The sequence below is a fragment of the Triticum aestivum genome, chromosome 1B, assembly GCF_018294505.1.
Source record: "Triticum aestivum cultivar Chinese Spring chromosome 1B, IWGSC CS RefSeq v2.1, whole genome shotgun sequence".
NCBI lineage: Eukaryota > Viridiplantae > Streptophyta > Magnoliopsida > Poales > Poaceae > Triticum > Triticum aestivum.
This window is the reverse complement of record NC_057795.1, coordinates 398,472,148-398,493,646: the sequence shown is the minus strand read 5'-3', so window position 1 is coordinate 398,493,646 and position 21,499 is coordinate 398,472,148. Positions and strand designations below refer to the sequence as shown.

The 21,499-nt window shown below is 49.3% G+C and overlaps 1 protein-coding gene across 1 annotated transcript; it reads left to right on the top strand.

Annotated features, from left to right (window-relative positions):
• The first annotated feature begins 2,171 nt into the window (after positions 1-2,171).
• Positions 2,172-4,578, top strand: LOC123091703 (serine carboxypeptidase-like 34). The gene is made up of 11 exons (XM_044513306.1): positions 2,172-2,472; positions 2,513-2,533; positions 2,602-2,671; positions 2,798-2,893; positions 3,014-3,078; positions 3,169-3,257; positions 3,373-3,651; positions 3,741-3,877; positions 3,964-4,059; positions 4,159-4,264; positions 4,429-4,578. Exons 1-11 carry the CDS (start codon positions 2,172-2,174, stop codon positions 4,576-4,578), a joined length of 1,410 nt encoding a protein of 469 aa, XP_044369241.1.
• The last annotated feature ends 16,921 nt before the right edge of the window (positions 4,579-21,499 follow it).

Genomic DNA, 21,499 nt, shown 5'->3' with positions numbered 1-21,499 from the left:
CGCCAGGAGCAGCGGCTGCCACGGCAGCCAGGGCAGGGCGGTGATGGCGATGGAGGGCCGCTGTAGTGGCCCGGCGAGCGCTGCAAAGGCCGCCTGGTGCGGCGGCTGCCACGGCAGCCACGGCGGCGCAGGGGCGGCGATGCGCGCTAGAGGCGCGGCGGGAGCCGGCGCCGGCCACGGCGGCCACTGCGGGGCGGCGGCGGCAGCTGCAGCTAGGGCTGCAGCGTCCAAGTGAACTCCGCGGAGGCCCCTGGATGCGGCAAGTACCACGGCAGGGCCGGTGGCGACGGTCGCGGCAGGGGCGACGGCGGCTCGTAGGGGCTGGCCACGTACAGCTGGATCCCCTGGACGGCTGTGACAAGGTCGTTGAGGACCCCGGTGATCTCCTCCGGGATGTAGGCGGTGGTCGGTGGTGCGGTGGAGGGCGCAGGCATCTGGGCGGTGGCGGCGCCGGAGGATGCGACCAGCGGCGCGGACGGGGAGGGCAGCGGCGCGGTGTAGATGGCTAGCGACGTGGTGGTGATGGTCGGCAGCGGAAGCGACGGGGTGGGCGGCGGCGAAGACATGATCGGAATTGAGCTACCTGATACCAAATTGTTATGGCGCTGCTAGAAGGAGGGCACGAGAGGGCCGGCCGGGGGCCTTTTTGCCCACGCCGGGCAAGAGGGAAGGGATTTCCTTCTTGATTCTTGCTTGATTAGATTGATACATCTCCTCTCTTTATATAGAAAGGTTTACTTGACTTCCAAGCAAGGCTTACTTGACCCTAAAACAAACGACCCTTATCTCTAATTAACCCTAAAACTAATGGGCCCATTAGGCCCATTACGTACTCTAGCACATGCTCTGGGAATAGTCCATATATGGTGGGTTTGTATCGGTTTTTGCTCGGTTTCTGTTAATTAACTGGCAGTTCTCTTCTGCTTAATTAATTGATGAGGCAAATCTTTGCCTTCATTTCGAAAAAAGTATGAGCCTAGTATTTTGTTTTTGTCGGCTAATATGAGCCTAGTATAAAACATAGCAAATTTGCTTTTTGCACGTGATTCGTTTGTAATGAAAGAACATCCCAGATTTTTGATATGAATCATTTCTACGGAGGACATTGCCTATTCTTATTAAGCTAGTTATAATATGTATCTGGTAATCTGTTAAATAAGAAACTGAATACAGAATTATTAGCATCATTATGTCCTCTTCACTCTGAGATCAGCATTTCTGGTGAGTTGAATGATTCTGATGTGACGTCTCACTGCTATCGTATCCATTACATCCTTGATCATGTCACGTATTAAGTTTTTTCCGTGTATTATATAGTGTCGTTTTCAGTGTGGAGCCTTTTCCAGTGAACGATACCCTGCGATAACGGAAAATATGCCCCCTTTGATGCTTATGGTGATTCTTGTTTGTTTGCGTACTTTTGCAATAGCCCCAGCTCAGTCATTTTAATTGTGCGTAATTCACAACTGTTTTTTGAAACGATATGCTTTTCAGTTATGAAGAAACTAGAATGCTCTTGCTCTCTCAACAAAGCAAGAAGATGCTCAAATTTCTCTCATCTAGCCCGCACCGTATAACTGAGATTTAAGCAAGTCTTACTTAAGTAACATAACATGCAAGGGAGGAAAAGGTAAAATAAAAAAGAAAATTTTATACGGATCTCAATATAAAATCTCACGGATATAGCATCGACTGAGACTTAACAAAGTCTCGGTCGACTGAGACTTAGCAAGACTGATAAATTTATCGTTAGCTCTTCTCAAAGGCCCTACCTTCTTGCAAATATGTGGCTTTGTACTCTGTTGTTTTTGTAAGAAATGCTCAGGCAAGGCTTTCGCCCACTAAAGTCGTGGTAAAATAAACCGATCACAGCCTTCGCTGCTTTCTAAACTGAAACAATCAATAAAAGTAAGTATATGTGGATAATCATATCTTTAAAGTCGCTGAATAAAATTTAGCAGTAAAAAAAGTTGCTGAATAAGAACCATTTAGTAATCATGTACGTGGTTCTGAAGAGGGGAGAACTAGACCAACGAGAAAATGCTCAAGCCGGCGAAGGACTTGATCTACTTGTCTCTGCCCTACAGACACAGGTTCTGTACTATAAATACCCATTCCAATGCCTAACTTCCCTACAACCCCAAGCAAAACGAGCTAACAAACCTTAAACCATGGAGGTCTCCACCTTACCCTGCTTGCTACTTGTGTCTGTTGCACTGGCACTCTGTTGTGCAGCTGCAGCAGCAGCACGGCCTGAAAGTGCAACAGCAAACCTTGATGCAGCCACGATGGCCGCGCAAGAGCTTGACCGCGTCGCGTCACTGCCGGGGGCGCCGAGCTACTCATATGCCTTCAATCACTACTCAGGGTATGTCACGACCGATGAGCAACTCGGCAAGGCACTGTTCTATTGGTTCTTCGAGGCTATGGAGAAGCCTGACGAGAAGCCACTGGTCCTATGGTTAAATGGAGGTTGCTAACTGATTTACTGAATTTTAACTTGAAGCTTCAGAAAACTTTGTGGGTGAAAGATGTACATGTAATGTAGCTGTACATCGTGTGTTTTTGCAAAATTTGCAGGACCTGGGTGTTCTTCCGTTGGGTTTGGTCAGGCGCAGGAGCTCGGGCCATTTCTTGTGAAGAAAGATGTGCCTGAGCTTGAGCTCAATCCGTATGCCTGGAACCAAGGCAAGTGCAAACTAAGACTAACATGCCATATGCAGTGATCATAATAGGCTTATACGTATTTGCCATAGCAATGGAAGCATGTATAGCTTACTGTCTGGTGAACTTTCAGCTGCCAACCTGCTTTTCCTGGACTCTCCAGCGGGTGTTGGATTTTCATACACGAACACATCTTTCGAAATAGATCCACCGGGAGACAATTCCACAGGTATGCAACACAGATACATGTTTCCTCTTCTATCCAAACAGTCAAGGAATTTGTTCCCAAGATAACATGACAATTCCATTCATCCTTTGCAGCACACGGTTCATACGCTTTCCTCGTCAGGTGGTTTCAGAGGTTCCCCCAGCACAAAATGAAAGAGTTCTACATAGCTGGAGAGAGCTATGCAGGTGTGTCACCGTATTCATAGACAATAGGAGTAGATTGTTCTATACTAGTACTTACAATAGATTCTAATTTTCCTGCCGCTCGATCGCTAGGACATTACATTCCCCAACTAGCCAATATCATCGTGGACGAGAACAAGAAAGCCTCCAGAGGAAACTACATAAACTTCAAAGGCATCCTGGTATACCTGAATGAAGCTATAAGCTACCATTTCACCATCGCAATGTCTACACAAGTGCTGATGCTAAACAAAATGAAGTAAAGATCACTAGCATTGATCATGTTTTTATTTTCAGATCGGGAACGCGTACATGGATGGGGACACAGACTTGCAGGGGATCGTCGACTCGTCGTGGCACCACGCCATCATCTCGGACACGCTCTACGCGACCTACCTCAGGTCCTGCAACTTCAGCGCGGAGATCCTGTCTCGCGAGTGCGAGGTGGCCCTGGGCGAGTTCAACGTCCTCCACGACCTCATCGACATCTACAGCCTCTACGCCCCCAACTGCGAGCGCGGGTACCCGGACTTCAACACCTCCTTCTCGCCGCAGATCGGACCGACCACCAGCCGTGTAAGCAAAGCGTCCTCCTTGGCCTCCGCGTAAAGAGCTTCAGCCATTTTCACCTCCGTGTGATTAATCTGCTCATGCACAAAGAACAGTTTGATCTCCTCAGGATACCGATGGGCTACGACCCGTGCACGCAGACGTACGCCACGGAGTATCTGAACCGGGAGGACGTGCAGAGGGCTCTGCACGCCAACACCACGGGCGTGCCCTACCCCTACTCTCTCTGCCGGTAATTTTTCTCCTAGCTGAAATGCTTGGGACTCGGAATCATGTCGTTTTGGTGGCTGAGCTGAATATTGTTCTGCTTGTTTGCAGTGACTCTATCAACGTTTTGTGGCACGATTCTGACAAGACGGTGCTTCCGATCGTCAAGAAGCTCGCGCAGGAGGGGCTCCGCATATGGATTTTCAGGTAGAGCAGCTGACCCTTTGCGTTTTGTCTTCGTCTATACAAGTTCAGGTGGAAATAAATACTTAAGTGTCATTTTCCGTTGCTCTTTCGGCTGAGCAGCGGCGACACGGATGGAAGGATCCCTACGACGTCGACGAGGTACACGCTGAAGAAGCTCGGCCTGCCCATCAAAGAGGACTGGTCGCCATGGTTCAGTCACAAGCAGGTACTGTATTGATTAATTAATTGGATAACTGAACAAAATAACAGGACAATTCCATCAACCAGTAGCCTCCAATTGGTTGGTAATTAGTCTGATCAGATCTTATGACACTATCTCACACGTTACATCGTGCGACGTTCTTGTTCTTATGCATTTGTTGGTTGCAGGTTGGTGGATGGAGTGTGGTGTACGATGGCCTGACATTTGTCACGGTGAGAGGCGCCGGGCACATGGTGCCAACCTCGCGGCCCGAGCAGGCGCTGGAGCTCTTGGAGCACTTCCTCGCCAACCGCAACCTCCCCTCAAAGCCCTTCTAGTCCAGATCCAGAGAAAAATACGCCACGAGTTGCACGTTTCCTCAATAAGACCTGGATCGACGTGCATGGTTGATTTCATGGTTGTGTTACTAGCTTCCTCTGCTCTCTACGCTGCCTGTAGTTTCTAATCGAGCAGGCCTAGCTAGATTGGATTTCATTGTGGATTTTGTTGCCAAGATCAGAGGCTGGATGGTGTTTACTGGCTATGCATATGATGATGCGGGCATGCGAAACCGAGACCAATAAACCCATCCACCGTTCTAAACATTAATTCCAACGTGATTGGCACAACGGCTAGGATAGGATCGTGCAGTACAAGTGATTCTGCATCCAATCCATGATGCCATCGGCCAGAATCATGTGGCGTTACTCTTACCTGCCAAGGTGGAGGCAAAAGAACAGCCGAAAAGTTCCACGCGCAGCAGCATACCGATCGCTTTTTTCCTTGTTCCGGGCGACGGCAGAGACAGGCAGAGCGCAGGGGATTGTGCTCACGAACGAACACGATGCCATGTGAAACGAAATGAAGTGAATTCTGACGTGATTTCTGGGGTGTCGGCGGCTACGGCTTTACCATATCAATCTACCGTGGCCGAGGTGCGCGAGGGAGGGGAGAGAGACGAGCGTTGATGGATCGGCGCGGGGCGAGAACCGCGCCGGAGTGTTGAATGAGCCCCTGTTCCAGGTTGTTCCCCTTCTCCCGTGCAATCATGCTTCTGATCTCTGATCGGCCGCCTGCCTGCCGCATTTGGGCTCCGGTCAGCAGGCCAGGTGCACGGGGCCAGTCGTCTCACATGGCTACAGCCATGGTGGGAAAATCAACGGTTCAGACTGAAGACAGATCACGAATGCTGCACGTATGTACTACCGCGAGGCGGCTGTGGGGGCGAACTGGCTGCCTCTCACGCCGGCCGACCGATTTCACTTAATTCGTGATTTTAGAGGTCGAACAAAGAAAATACACCGCAACACCTCGTAACACCGCGTGGTGTGGATTGGGGACGCCTTGCACGACTTCTGACCGCGACCTTTTCACGGTCTTGACTGAGGTCAAGATCGGCGATGGACAGAAGGCTTCCTTCTGGGAATCTTCTTGGCTTCAGGGCGTTAGGCCCAAAGATATTGCGCCAAAGATTTTCGATATTTCACACAAGAAAGGTGTTACGGTCGCCACGGCCTTAAGGGATGGGCACTGGATAGCACAAATCAACATTGACGCCGGCCTCACTCTAGAACACCTTCAACAATTCTTGGCCCTTTGGGAGAAGCTAGCGACTGTGGCCATTCAGCCGGGTGTCCAGGACTCCATATTGTGGAAGTCAACCAATGATGGGCAGTACTCTGCAAAGTCTGCTTATTTGGCGCAGTTTCATGACCTCTCACTCTCAAGTTTGGCTGCTGCGGTTTGGAAGGCGTGGGCTCCCCCCAAATGCAAATTTTTCGCGTGGCTCGTTATCCACAACAAAGTTTGGACGGCTGATAGGTTTCAGAGGAGAGGATGGCCAAATTGTGACAAATGCTCACTCTGCAGTCAAGTGCAAGAATCTGCAGCACACCTGATCTTCAAGTGTCGTTTCTCTGTTCGGATTTGGAATGCGGTCTTCTCATGGCTTGGGCTTGCTATCCCCGTGGCTCCTGTTCGATTCGGTGAAATCTTGGTGGGATGCGGTTCTCTCTGATAATACACTCCCGACGAAGGATCTATCTTCCCTGTTACTTCTTGTGGGATGGGAGATATGGAATGAAAGGAATGCTCGTATCTTCAGGAGCAAAGCGGCGCCGGTGGCGATTGTCATGCGACGCATCAAAGAGGAAGTTTCGATTTGGGCCGTTGCAGGCGCTAAGCATTTGCGTAATGTAATGCCACGAGAGTAATTGTTTTGCTTTTCCGCCGCTTGGCGATGTCTGTTCTGAAACCTCTTCTTATTAAATAAAAATGGCAAGTCTTTTGCCTTGTTTCAAAAAAAAACATGTGAATGCAAAACAAAAAGAAATATATGCATGCAAAACAAAAGATATGCACCAACAAATTTCTACTTATCAACAAACCATTAGCATATGATACAACACAGTATGTAATTCCAGCGGCCGCTCGTACCCTGCATCAAGCGTGCTAGGGTTTCTCCTGCCTTCCATCGGCGCTGTCGCCGGTCTACCTCGTTTTCTATGGTCTTAGGAACATGGAGACGCTGTGCATCCCGGCTCTTGCCTTCGTTTTTTGAAAAAAAAATTGTTTTGCTAGTGTTTGTGTCCTGCTCAGAAATGCGAGGCGGCGGCGGCTCTTTGTAGATGGAATAAAGTCCTCCTCGTCTAGACCCATTCCAGTTGTATTTCTAACATCTTCGAAGGGCGTGTGGAGATTTGTCTCCGACCGATCTCGTGGGATTCGGCCGACGTTTGTCTTCGATGGATCCACGTGGATCTGGTCTTTATTGATCTGTGTTCGTGTGTCTACATGTTAGATCCCTCCGATCTATACTTCTCTTCTTCGGCGACGGTTGCTGTTCTGGTGCGCTGGTCCCACTACTAGGGAAAACCCTAGTAGTAGCGCGGGTTTTGTGCCCACTAGTAGCACGGAAGACCGCGCTACTAATAAAGCGCTACAACTATTACTTAGCAGTAACGCATGCTTACACGCGCTACTGTTAGGACAAATAGCTGCAACGTGTGTTCCCTCTCACGCTACTGCTAATCTAGCTAGTGGCAGTGTGTTTACTGTCCATCGCTACTAGTATTCTTTTTTATTTTTTTTATTTTGAGTGTATTTATACACCGTTATACAAATATATTGTTACAATACCAGTTATGGGTTTATATCATTATGTCCGTAATAGTGTATCAAATGAAGGTGGATTAGGTTCAAGTGGAGGCAATATGTGGTGCATGTCAAAAGTATACTACTAATCCAAACTTGATCTAGTTTAGACTAGTAGTACTTTCGATGTGCACCACATGTTGCCTCCACTTGAATCTAATTCGCCAGCACAAGCTATTTAATCATCATCATAATCATAACACCAATAATAGTTATTTAATCATCATAGTCATAGTGTAGCACATCATCATCTTCAAACTCATTCTAGCTAGCTAATCACCACCAACACTAGCTGCGGTAGCTATCTAATCACCACCAACACTAACTAATAATAATCATCATAGTCATTACCACCAACACTAGCTATTTAATCATCATAATCATAGTGTAGCACATCATCATCTTTAAACTCATTTCTAGCTAGCTAATCACTCCTACTGCTCTCTCTCTCGGGTAAAATAACATAAAACATGTATAACACTCCTGCTTCATCAAGTTGGAGCATGTAGATGAACCTGTCTCCTAATCGTGGGATGAGCTTCTGATTGCTGCCCCTAGTATTTCTCTGCGATCGTTCACAATTTTGCTCCGGTCTTTCACTATTAAGCATTCCTCGCTATTAAAAATCCTGAATGCACTAAAGTGCATTATAGGATATCTTGGCCGTAAGCTAACAATTCTCATGTGACCTTTAGTCTCGATCCAATGAGGCACAACATTCAGCGTGAGTCTCTGTTGAAGAACATCGTATAGTAACATACTTAGCAATGAAGTTTAGCTTAAAAAATAATGTATGCAAAAGATGCACTGAGTACTTATAGTAAAAATCTTACCATCTTTCCTAAATAGATGTGACCGTAGTTCAATACGAACATTATTGGTCGCACGTTTTGAGTACTAAGATTTGCAAGTCCAAAAAAATAATTTGTCTTGACAGTATGAAGACCCTCAAACCATGAAACATAATAACTTATCTCCTCGTAGTTTAGTTCAGCCCCAGCACAGTAGTAGGTCCTGTCTACCAAGCGCTGGACATGTTTGCTTGATTGGAAATAAGCTTTCAATAGAAATTAGTTATCAATTATTTTTGAATAAACAATATCAAAGACATAAATATGGTTGAGAAACTTACATAATGGTAGAACTGGAGGCGTCTGCACATCGACCAGATGTCAGTATTACCTTTAATATCATCTTCCGGACGAATATCAAAAGTGATAACCATATCAGGCTCAAATGCATAAGTCTTGCATAGTGCTTGCCAAGTTTTGCATTTAAAATAGGTATAGGTATCTGCGTTGTGTAATTTTGCGTGGAAAATACAACCATGCTCGGTCTTCAAGTAAATTCTCCTTACCTCCATAGTAGTTTTCATAGGACTGAAACCTATCTTATCCAAGACAAAAACTCTTGCATGGCAGGGATACGCTAATAGAATAGTAAAAAAACTAAATTATAAGTTGAAGCAAATGAAGCAGATGTCATGCTTAATTACGAAAAAAAGACTAGTCATTGTGACTTACTGTATCCACTTCGAAGTTCTCGTCCAGCTTGATGCTGAAGCGCCTATCATCATCTAGGATGATTCTGTCGCACATGCCGCGCTCGTCTTCGCAGTCTTTGCAAATACCGAAATCTTTTTCGTCGTCAGACATTTCCTATGTTCATAGTTAAAACATTAATTGAAAATCGATCGAAGACAACTACCAGGATACTCAACACACAAATCTGGGGCACTCGATATTTCCTACATATTCTGGCACAAGTCATGCCAAAATTCATGGAAAAATCCGGCATGACCATTGCTAAAATAGGACGTATCGAGCGCCTGAAATTTTCCTGAACGAAAATGAATCAACACTCCGGCAAAACATAGGCCACTCGAAGGTGTAACCTGCAAACATGACCGGCCACTTGGGCAAACACGTATCCTATTTGAGCAATACAAGATATACATTTCAGAATATCTTATAGGACTCATATTGACATGAGCATTCAATAAGAAAAACCAAATCATAAAATAAATAAGTATTCAAATTAGCATGCATTCAATAAGCAAAAGTAAATCATCTCTTGCGTCCATACATCATCGAATATTATAACTAATACATCCCGAATAGTATCATACATATAACATCACTAATACAACTAAAACCCTAGCGAACGATGGGTATCGGCGCGGGCGGTGGACACCCAAAGAGAGGGAACCATCACAGGATCATAGCTCTAGTGAGATCCCTGGAGAACCTGGCAGGTATTGGAGAACCTGTGCTCCAGCGCAAACAAGTAGCGACGGACATACACGTCCTCCTCGCTGACATGGTGACATACCACCTCCGCGGGGTCCTCAAGCCTCTCGACCGTCACTGGCCCATGCGACCGCCACCAAAGAAGGTTCGGGTCAATGACGAGCTGACTCCTCACCAAGCTGCGCCCCCGGTAGGTAGCGCCTCCCAGTACCAACCCAGCGGAGCCCAGTCCCGGACATGGCCCATCTGGTCAAGAAGGTGTCCTCCACCGAGTCGACGACGAGGATGCGGAATAAGCATCGTCGACGTAGATGCGGGAAAAATTGATTTAACTAAAAAAATAACAACAAATATGACATCTAATTTGACTAGTTCTTACTAAAAATAAACTTACTATAAATAAAAATAAACTAGTACCTAGTTCTTACTTACTAATTAGTACCTGGCATGTTACACAAGCCATGCTTTGTGTTGACAAAGAAAGAAAGTGCAGAGAAACATGTTGAGATTACATGGCATGTTACACAAGCCCTGCTTTGCATTTTGTTGGGCAAAGTTGCTTCTATAGCATGTTGGAACAGAGCACTCACACACACACACACACACACACACAGACACACACACACACACACACACATGTTCAAGTAGAGGAATTGGCACCGTCATACCCACCCTGAGTGCGGATACTCCTCCTAAGTCCTAACACATGGTTCAAGTAGAGGAATTGGCACCGCATAGAGTTGCATCTAAGTCCTAGTAGGTGTCCTCCACACCGAGTTGCTGAATTCAGCCCGGGGAGTGGGACTAGACTAGACTAGACGTAACAAATCAAGATGACAAACAAAATAAACCCATAGATGAACCATAACTAATTTGATGCAACTAAAATTTGAAGAACCCTAGGCAAAGGTAGGGGAGGGGAGGAGCAGACATTCTCACCTCGGGTGCCTGCGGCGAGGGAGGGGCAGGCGACGTCGAGGTCGGGGTCGGGGCTCGGGCGCGCAGCGGAGGGCGGCGTTGAGGTCGGGGTCGGGGGCGGCGTCAAGGTCGAGGTCGGGGCTCGGGTGCGCGGCAGAGAGCAATGGGAGAGCGCGCGGCGACCGACGGGCGACAGCGGCGGCGACAGCGGAGGAGTTGGATTTGGGGGAAGTGGCCGTGGGGAAGAACAAAACCGTGCGGTTATGTCAGAAGTAGCAGTAGCGCATTCCAGAAAGTGCGCTACTGCTAAGTTAGCTACAGCGCGTTCCCTGATACGCGCTACTGTTATTCCTGTCTCTTTTTCCCTTTTCATTTATTTTTCTTTACATTTTATTTTTTTCTTTCACCTTTTCCTATTTCTTTCATTTTCATTTACTTTTCTACTTGCTTTCCATTTAATTTTATTTTCTTTAGCAGTAGGGCCTTTCAGTGTAAACGAGCTGCTACAAAGTAAGTAGCGGTAGCGTGGTTCGCAGTAGATCGCTACTACTATGTGTAGCCTATCGGATAAGCCATGGGAATTTTAGTAGCAGTGCGTTTACCTCAAGGCGCGCTACTGCTACAACTGTATCTGTAGTGCGGTTTACACCAGCGCGCTACTGCTACTTAGCACCAGCGTGCTTTTTTGACACGCGCTACTGCTAAAGTTTTGTGTATAAGGTTTTCCCTAGTAGTGTCCTATGGTGCCTTAGCATGACGACTTCCCGGCTTTCTACTACAACAAGGTTTGCTCGGCTCCAATAAGGGAGGGACGATGTTGGCGGCGCGCCTTCGGCTAGATCCAGTGCTTGCAGTTGTCGCTAGGTGGTCTACGGATATGAATGTAATTTTTTTACTTCTGGTATTCTTTGTACTACCTTGACGGTTGATGAATACCAGACCGAAAGTTTCCCTCGCAAAAACAAAATAGTAGGCAACATAATAATTTTACACAACAATGCAATAACACATTTACAACATGAAAGCAATCCCTTGCAGTAGACACCAACAATACTTGTATTTTGTTTGTCTGCATGGAGCAAAACACATTTGTGCTTGCAACATATCAAAACAACATGTGCAACATAAAAAAAAATCTCAAAAACTGCTAACTTTGCACGATCAACATCTGAGACACCTACCTCGCCGCTCAGGCTTGCCGATGACGTATTTGGATCATCAAAGCCACCCATCACCAGATCTACAAGTCCAAACCCATCAAACACTCCAGTGCACCATCTTCCACAAACTCAAAGGCAGGAAGAACTCTTTCAAGGCTCGACGGTGTGGGTCTGCTACCTCTTTGTCTATCTACACACACAGGAAGGGCCCTTGTGGAAGATAGGTAATGAATTTAGTCATAGAGTAAGAGAAGAAGACATGCGAGAGTAGCACCATGACCAAAAGAAGTAGTGTGGGTGGAGTTAGGTAGGTAGCATTGCCATCCTATGACATTAACGGAGTGAAGATTAGTTCCAACACCTCAAAGCTGTCGTCGGGACGCCATACCCATGCATCCACCATCCGGTCGTCGAAGTCGAGGAGGGCCAGCTGATGCGATCGTCAAAGGAGAATTCCTGGCCGGAACTCCAGCCGTGATCCCCCGAAATGAGGTACAGACAAAGAGATGGCTTCTCCTCCTTCCTCCTCTCCTTCCCCTCCCTCCTCCCCTCCATCTCCATCCTCCCCCTTCCCGTCTTCGCTCCGGTCCCCTACTCCGCCCCCCCCCCCCCGCTCCCCTCCTTCAGTCGTCGTTGTCTTTCTCCCTCGCCGCTTCACCCCCTCGTCCCTCGGTCCTCCTCTTCGCTCGCTCTTCTCCGGATCTGGCGCTAGGAATAGGTTTTGGGCCTTGTCGTCAGACGAGGTGGATGATGATTCCAATCTGGAGGCTGGCTCTCTCCCCCTCTCCGTGGCTTCTCCCCCGTTTGCATCGCGGGTGGTGGAGTTGATGGTGGCTGGTAAGGTTCGGAAGTTTGCTCCGGGCGGCCGCGAGCGTCCGGTGGTCTCTGTTGAGGGGGCTAGCTCCGGATGGATCCAGGTGAGGCGCGGTCGGCGACGGAAGCGTTTGGGGACGCTCTCCTCGCTGAGCAGTGCGAGTCTTGGCGGTGCTTCCTCTCGGGTGGTTGGCCCTGATCGCTCCTCTTGTTCTCCGGCGACTTCTCCGCTGGTGGCCTCGGTGGTGACGGCACCGCTGGCGGCGACGACGGTTGCCTCTCCCCCGCCTCCAACCCTGGATCTGTCTCTGGTGCGCGAGGCTGGTGGGCCTATCGTACGGTTTCAGTTGGGCCTCTCTGGGCCATTTGTTCAGGCTGGGCCCCCTTCACTTTCGTCCTTCTCTGACTCCCCCCCCCCTCTCCATTTTGGGCCCTGGGCCCTGCGCATCTCTCGTGCCTTCCGCTGCTCCGGCCGGCCCAGCCTACTTCCCCCTCCCCCCGGCCTGGCTTGCTTAGGGTATTTATGGGTCCGAAAGGGTTCGCCCCCCCCCCCCATTTCTAAGGTTTTCAACTTCTCAATCTGACCTGCGCCGCTTTCGTTTCCGCATCCCCACCTTCCGCAGATCTACTCCCCCCACCTCTCTCCCTTCCTTTCGCGGCGGTGGTTGCCATGGATCGCTCCCATGGATCTTTGAGTGAGGCGGTGTCGGGCGTGAAGCGGTGGCGGGAGGATGCGGGTGATGGGGTGGCCGATCTGGACCTCGAGGCGTCCCTCCGCTCCAAACTTGAGGCCGAGCAGGCAGCTCGGCTGCAAGCGGCCCGCGAGCGCGAGGCATGGGCGGTGGGGTCCGAGCGGTTCCAGGGCGGCGAGCGTGCTAGGGCCGCGGCATCGGCCGTGGCGGGATCTGGATCTGAGGCCCCCGGATCGGGCGGATCCGGGGCCGATCCTTGGGAGGCCGCGGCGGCTGCTGGCGGCTCTGGTCCTGCGGCCCGTCCCCCTCCTCCCCCCCCCTGCATGGCCCGGCTCCCCTGGTGAGTGGCGGCGGTCACAGCCCCGGTCCGGCGTCTGGGTTCGGTGGGCGCTCGTTGGGGCGCGGTGGCGGCGGCTCTGGCTCCCTCGGGCGTCGGCCTTCGTCGGCTGGTTCTGGTTCGTCCTCTGGCGCCTTGGGCGATGGGATCCTTCCTCCTCCTCCTCCTCCACCTGCCCGTCCATCCCCTCCGCCTCTCCAACCTCCAAACCCTAATCTTACGTGTTTCACTTGCCACCAACCTGGCCACTTCCAATCCCGCTGTCTCAACCCCCCGTTCTGCCTGATCTGTAGAGAGGACGGCCATTTGACCGTGAACTGCCAAAATCGTCGCAAATCTGCTTCTTTTAAGCTTTTTGGCCAAGGCCTCCCTAGTTGCTCCTTCTTCGCGCTTGATAGTGATATCCCTCAGGCCGTAGTGGCCCCTGCGCTCTCCAATGATGCGATCATCTCGATCAAAGACCACAAAATAACCACCCAAACCCTCGTGGACGAGCTCAAATTGTGGGATGATGGGGGCTGGGATTGGCAGATCCGTCAGCTGTCTGATTTTGATTTCGCGGTGGTTTTCCCCTCTAAGAGCAGCCTAAAGATGATTTCTTCCTGTACTAGCTTCACTCTCCCTCTTAACCAATTGGTGGTTTCGGTGAAGGCGGCCATCAATGGAGCTAAACCTATTTCACCCCTCTCAGAGATCTGGGTCCTTGTGGATGATGTCCCTCCTACCTTACGCTCTACAGAATTCGTCATGGCCTTCGGTGTTCTCATTGGCAAGCCGATCTTGGTTGACCAAGATTCCCTCTCTGTCCTTGGTCCCGTGCGCCTCAAGATCTGGGTTGTGGACCCCTTATGCATTCATGGCTATGTTGATGTGTTCCCTTCTGTGGATGGTTTCAGGCTTCGGGTGCGTGTGGAAGGTGATGGCTCTGCCCAATCCCCACCCCCGCCCCCTCCTCCTTCTGTCGATAACCTTGGCGGTGAGGGCAACAATGCTGGCAACTTGAGCGAGGGCTCGCTTCCGCACTTCACGACCTCTGAATGGGATGGAATGGGTACCGAAAGCTGCGAGCTTTTCAAGGATAGTGCCCCGAAGACCAAGGATGGTGGAAAGGATCAGATGGATGTGAATGTTTCGGCTCAGGCTGCCCCGTGTGTCCCAATTGCCGGTACTCCTGTGTCGGGGGTGTGCTCCAACCTGCCGGCTCGGTCGGGCTCGCCGTCGCTCTCGGGCATTGAAGATCATCCTACTTCCCCGCGTCGTGTAGTGACGGGCTCTCTTCCCAAGCGCAAGTCCTCAGTTCGCAAGTTCTCTGCTCGTAGTAGGTCCTCCTCTGGGACCAAGTTGTCAGCGGCGGGCCTTTGTCGTCGTCTTGATGGTGACATGGGCGACGTGGCGGGTCTGGCATCTCCGGTGGAGGCTCATGCTTCTCCGATCCGCTCCCCCTCCTCTACGATGCGCAAAAGTGGTCGGATCCGCGACAGTGGCATGCGGGTGGCTGACAAGGCGGCAAGGCGTGCTGCGGCCCGTGATCTTCCTGCTTCAGGTACCCCTCCTGCACCTTCTCCGTTGGTTCATAGTATTTCTTCCCCCACTAGGCTGGATCTACCTTCTTACTCGGATGAGCACTTGTCTAAGGTTCTAGCGGATTCTGGCATCTCTCTTAATCATAATTTTGGTATGCCTTCTTCTCTGATCGCTCTTATTCGGGCCAATGAGGTGGCCCAGGCGGCTTTGGCCAAGGCTAAAGAGGTCGCTGTGGCTCCTCCTGCCCCCTCAGTTGTGGCTGTTGGGGTTCCGGAGGAGGAGGGCTCTGCTAGCGGTGCTGTTTCCGTGTCTGTTGTGAAGAAGGGTGGTTCTAAACGTGCGAAAGCCTGCTTGGCACCCTGCAGGTCGAGTTTGCGCATTAAAAATCTCTCTTTCAAATGAAAGCCCTTTTCTAGAATATCAGAGGCTTCGGCGCTCGGGGGCGCCGGGACCAAATTAAGGATATTGTCAAGGGTGATAATATTGACTTGATTGGCCTAGTCGAAACTTTCAAAACCTCCTTTTCTCCTCATGAGCTCTCTTCTATTGCGGGAGCTGATCGCTTTGATTGGAACTTCCTTCCCTCGTTTGGCCACTCGGGCGGTATTCTGTTAGCATCGAAACGTGATGTTTTTGATTTTGTCACCTTTTATCATGGCATCTTCTGGGCCAGTTTCGTGCTTTTCCACTGCCAGCTCAATTCGCTTTGGGAATTTATGGTTGTTTATGGCCCGACGGATCACTCCCTCTCCCCTATCTTCCTGGACGAAATCTCGAACAAAGTCGATGTTTGCTCCCTTCCCCTTGTGATCGGAGGCGACTTTAATTTGCTCCGCTCGGCTGCGGATAAGAACAATAATATATTTTCTTGGACTTTGGCCGATGCTTTTAACGAGTTCATTAGCTCCTGCGCCCTTCGTGAGATCGCTAGGGTGGGCTCCAGGTTTACTTGGACTAACCATCAAGTTTCCCCTATCCGCTCCGTTCTTGACCGAGTCCTTGTGTGTCCGACTTGGGATTCGCTCTTCCCTCTTGCTACGCTTAAATCTAAGGCTATTGTGGGCTCGGATCATGCCCCCCTATTCCTTGATTCTGGGATTCGACCCGTCTCCTCCCCTCCTAGGTTTTAGTTTGACGCGTCTTGGCTCCTTATTGATGGCTTTATCGACCTCCTAGGCTCTAAAGTTAGTGGCTTCCTGTTAGCGCCCCATCGTTCCTTTGGGCCCTTGGAAGACTGGCACAATTGCTCGGCCCGGCTGCGTAAATTCCTCCGTGGTTGGTCCCGTAACCAGTCGGCCCAGGACCGCAGAGAGAAGGCCCTTCTCCTGGCCCAGATTGAGGCCCTTGATTCTCGAGCTGATGTTTCTGGCCTTTCTGATTCTGATTGGACCCTTCCCTTCTCCCTCGAACATTCTCTGATGCAGATACACCGCCTGAATGAGATTTATTGGCGCCAGAGGGGTTCGATTAATTGGATGCTTCAAGGTGATTCCCCCACCGTGTATATTTTTGCTATTGCGAATGGGAGGTGGCGCCGATGTCTTATTGATAGCCTGATTATAGACGGGGTGCGGTCTTCTGACCAAGGCGTCATCCTCAACCATGTTGTGGCATTTTTTTCTTCTCTCCTCTCTGCCAAACCTGACCAGGGGTTCAGGTTATCTTCTAATTTCTGGGACCAGGGGGCCTTGGTCTCCGCGGATGAAAATTCGATTTGATGATCCCTTACTATGAAGAGGAGATCTTCTCTTCGATCACTAAATCGAACCCTAATTCTGCCTCAGGCCCGGACGGCTTTTCCATCCCTTCCTTTAAACAATTCTGGCCTATTCTAAAAGAGCTTATATGTGTAGTCATTCAAGGTTATTGTCTGGGGACAGTAGATATATCCAGGATCAACTATGCGGTCATCTCCCTGATTCCTAAAATTAAGGGTGCCGGTCTTATTTCTCAGTTTAGACCTATTGCGCTAATTAATAACTTTGTCAAATTCCCTGCCAAATGTCTGGCTTCTCGCCTTACCCCGGTGGCTCATCGGACCCTCTCCCTTACTCAGTCAGCTTTTGTCAAGGGTCGTTTCATTCTCGATGGGGTCCTTTGCTTGCATGAGATTATTCATGACATCCATAAATCAGGCAGCAAGGCTGTTATTCTAAAATTGGACTTTGAAAAGTCCTACGATTCGGTTAGTTGGAGCTTCCTTAAGCAAGTTCTTCTGGCTAAATGTTTTGATAGTGGGGTGGTTCACCGTATTATGCAGTTGGTCATGGGGGGCCATACTGCCATTAATGTCAATGGGAGAGTTAGTAATTTCTTTAAGAACTCTAGAGGCCTCCGGCAAGGCGACCCAGCCTCGCCCATTCTCTTTAACTTTGTGGCGGACGCTCTTTCTAATATCTTATCTAGAGTCGCGGAGGCTGGTCATATTTCTCCTGTTAGCTCACACCTCTTCCTGGAGGGTATTACTCACCTGCAGTACGCTGACGACACTATTATTTTGGTGGAACTGAACGACCACTGCATTGCCCATCTCAAATTTTTGCTCCTTTGCTTCGAAGCTCTCTCGGGTCTCAAGATCAACTTCTCCAAAAGTGAAGTCATTGGCACTGGTGTGCCAGATACAGAGGCCTTACGGGTGGCCCACCTCTTGAATTGCTCTCTTGGCTCGTTCCCCATTAAGTACTTGGGTCTACCCATCTCCTCTGGCAAGCTCCTTGCCAAAGATTTTGCTCCTACGGTGGCCAAGGTGGGTAATCGTGTTATGCCCTGGAGGGGCAGGTACAACACTCAGGCGGGTAAAGTGGCCTTGATTAATGCGTGCCTCTCATCTCTTCCGATGTTCTTGATGGGCTTTTACCTTTTTTCTATGGGAACCTATGCGGGCCTTGATAAACATAGAGGTGCCTTTTATTGAAACGCGGCTGATAACAAGCGCAAATATCGCTTTGTCAAATGGGACCATATTTGTAAGCCAAAAAGCCTTGGGGGGCTGGGCATTATTAATACTCTCATTATGAGTGAATGTTTGATCATCAAATGGTGGTGGAAGATCATGACCATCTCCCAGGATAAGCCCCTCTGGTTCAACATTCTCAAAGCAAAGTACTTTCCCTCTTCTAGCCCAATGTTTGCGTGGGACTCTGGGGCTTCCCAATTCTGGATGAATTTGGTTAAGCTCAGGCCTATCTTTCAAGGCCTTGTCAAATTCGTTGTTCACAATGCAGGTCCACCAGGTTTTGGATAGATTGGTGGTGTGGCTCCTCTTCACTGGCTACTACTTTTCCTGTTCTTTTTTCATACTACCCGGACCCTGAGATCTCAATCTTTGAGCTCGCGTCGTCTAATTGGGACCTGCGTCTATGTCGTTCCCTCTCTCCCACAGAGTTGGAAGATTGGCAGCATCTTGTTGCTCTCTTCCCTTCGCTCTTGGAGGAGGAAGACACGGTTGTCTGGCCCCACTCCCCCTCTCCGCGCTTCTCAGTTAAATCCCTCTATGGTAAGCTCATTGCTGGGTCCTCCACCTCCAAATTCAAATGGATCTGGAGGGCTCGTATCCCTCCTAAGGTCAAGGTTTTCCTCTAGCAAGCCTCCCGTGGGCGTCTGCCGACGGGTGACCAAATTCGCATGCGTAATGGCACGGGATCTGATAGGTGTGCTCTATGTGGTTTGAGAGAAGACTCGTCTCACATCTTCTTCAACTGTGTGTTGGCTAATCTGTTTTGGTGTTGTATCAGATCATGGCTGCATGTTTCCTGGGCTCTGACCTCCTTTTCTGACTTGCGCATCTTGGTTAGTTCTTTGGTTGGGGCCCAGAGGCGATTGTTTTGGGTGGGCTTCGCAGCCATGTGCTGGTCCCTTTGGATGACGAGAAATAAATTTACCATCAAGCATGTTTTCCCTGCTAAGCCTTCTGATTGCTTATTTAAAACCTGTATATTCCTGCAGCAGTGGAGATCATTGACTAAGGAGGAAGACAGGGACGCCCTCGACGCCATGTTGGCCAAGATCGAAACTCTGCTATCTCCATCTCCCCAGTTCAAGCAGGCACCTAGGCGTTGGTGGTCGGCTTTTGTTTTTTTTATCTCCGGCCTGCGTGCCGTGTACTGGCCTGGGAGCCATGTACTTAGACTATTCTCTCGTGTTTCTGGGATGATACCTGTGCTTACTGTCCTGCTGCTCTCGTGGGTCTATTTTAACTCTGCCTGGTGGCTTTATTTATAAAGTCGGGCTCTGGCCTTTTATCTAAAAAAATGACATTAACGGAGTGGAGTCTCTGAAACTATGAGCTTCTTAAAATTTCTCCCTTTACATGGGGTACACGTGTTATTCATATTATTTTTAGGCCACGTTTGAAGCAAAAAAATGTAGAAATTTGGGAGGATAGTATTCCTATAGGAAATTTTTATACGGAGTCGTTTGGATCAAAGGAATGGCTCACCCAAATTTTTATGGAATGGGGCAATCAATAGGAATTTTGGAGGAAAACTACCATGAGGTAATACATTACGTTTCTCTTCTCTTTTTTTGCGTAAAAACTTTCAATCGAATCATCATCAATCATGATAGTACAATGGATACCAAAAAAATAATAAAACTTACATCCAGATTCGTAGACCACTTATCGACGACTACACGCACTGAAGCGGGCCGAAGTCGCACCGTCGTCATCACCCCTCCCTCACTGGTGCTGGCAAAACTTGTTGTACTACCTCCATCCGGGTTTAGAGGACCGGAGAGCTAGTACAGCATGACCAAGGCACTTGCTCGCGATGCTGCTACCTACATGCATGCACCCAGTGAATAGCCGGCATGTAGTAGAGTAATTCTCTCCCCTACCTGCATGCAACGCGCTTAGCCAATCTTCTCGCGAGCCAGCAGGGCAATTAAAGCATCCGACCTTGTAATCGCGTATGACATGTGCTGGCTAGCGGGATGTGTATACCCGAACGGAGGTAGTAGTAGACAGTCGGGAAGTCATCATGCTAAGGCCCTAAAGGACCAGTGCACTAGAATAGCAACCACCGCCGTTGAAGAGAAGCTTAGATCAGAAGGATCCAACATGTAGACACACGAACAAAGATCGGATCCATGTGGATCCACCGAAGACAAACACAGACATAATCCAATGAGATCCACTGGAGAAAAATCTCCACACAACCTTCGATGATGCTAGAAGCACCACCTGACGGGGGCTAGGTGAGGAGAAATTTATTCCATCTTCAAAGAGCCGCTGCCATCTCATTTCTCTGAGCAGGAAACAAACTCTAAGGAAACTCATAAAAGCATCCAAAAATGAAGCCCTCCCGCCGGCAAGAGCCGGGATCCACCATGCCTCCATGGCCATAAGACCATAGAAGACGAGGTGGACCGGTGCTGGCACCGGCGAGAGGCAGGAGAAACCCCAATGGCTTCTCCCTGGCAGTTGGGTAGCATCGCACGGCTGGGTACGTCTTTTTTCTCCTTTTTTCCAATTCATATGGTTTTTCTTATATGGTATCAGGGATTTCGTTACCGGACAGAAAAATTTAAGTTACCGCCCGGTAACCATGTCTCTTGGTAGCCCATGAGAAATCGACTTTCTGAGCAAAAGATACCATTTTTTAATTTTGAATGGATTTTGGGCTGATTTAAAATTGCCTGGAAACAATTATGTGGTATCCTTCCCATATTTTCTGGTTATCGTGCTTCCCCATGAGGAAAAATCCTTTGGAAGCCAAAACCTTGTGTTATATCTAGATGATAGTTTGATACACTAGTAGAAAATAGGGCTTTAGTTCGGGCCTGGCCAGCCCATTAGTCCCTGTTCTTCATGAACCGGGACACATGGGGGGGCATTAGACCCGGTTCATGAGCCCAGGGGCCGGCCGGGGCCTCGTCGGCATTGGTCCCGGTTCCTCTGGACCCATTTGTCCCGGTTCTAGGCACGAAACGGGACCAATGGGCCACGCTCCTGGCCCACATCCATTGGTACCGGTTCATGCCTTGAACCGGTATAGAAGGGGGGCTTTAGTCCTGGTTTATGCCACGAACTGAGACAAATAATTTGCCTATATATACCCATCGCCGCGCCAGAGCGCTCTCTTTTTCTGGCCGGCGAGGGGAGGGCATTTGGGTTCTCTAGCTCACCTCCTATGCACATGTGGTGTTCGATGAAATGCCCGAGCCACACTAGTTAAGCTTTCTCCTCTCGAAGCTCCATTTTCCCTGAGATTTGCGTAGATTTAGCGGTCTGTCACGCCCCGTCCCCGTTTTCACCGCCGTTGATCGCCCGCGCCGATCTCGTCGCCGGCACCACCGTGGTGAGTCTCTTGTTCTTATCTTCTTTCTGATTTTCTTACTTAAGATAGATACTTGTCTGATTTTCTTACTTCAGATAGATACTTGTTTGATTTTCTTAATTTTGACACACATAA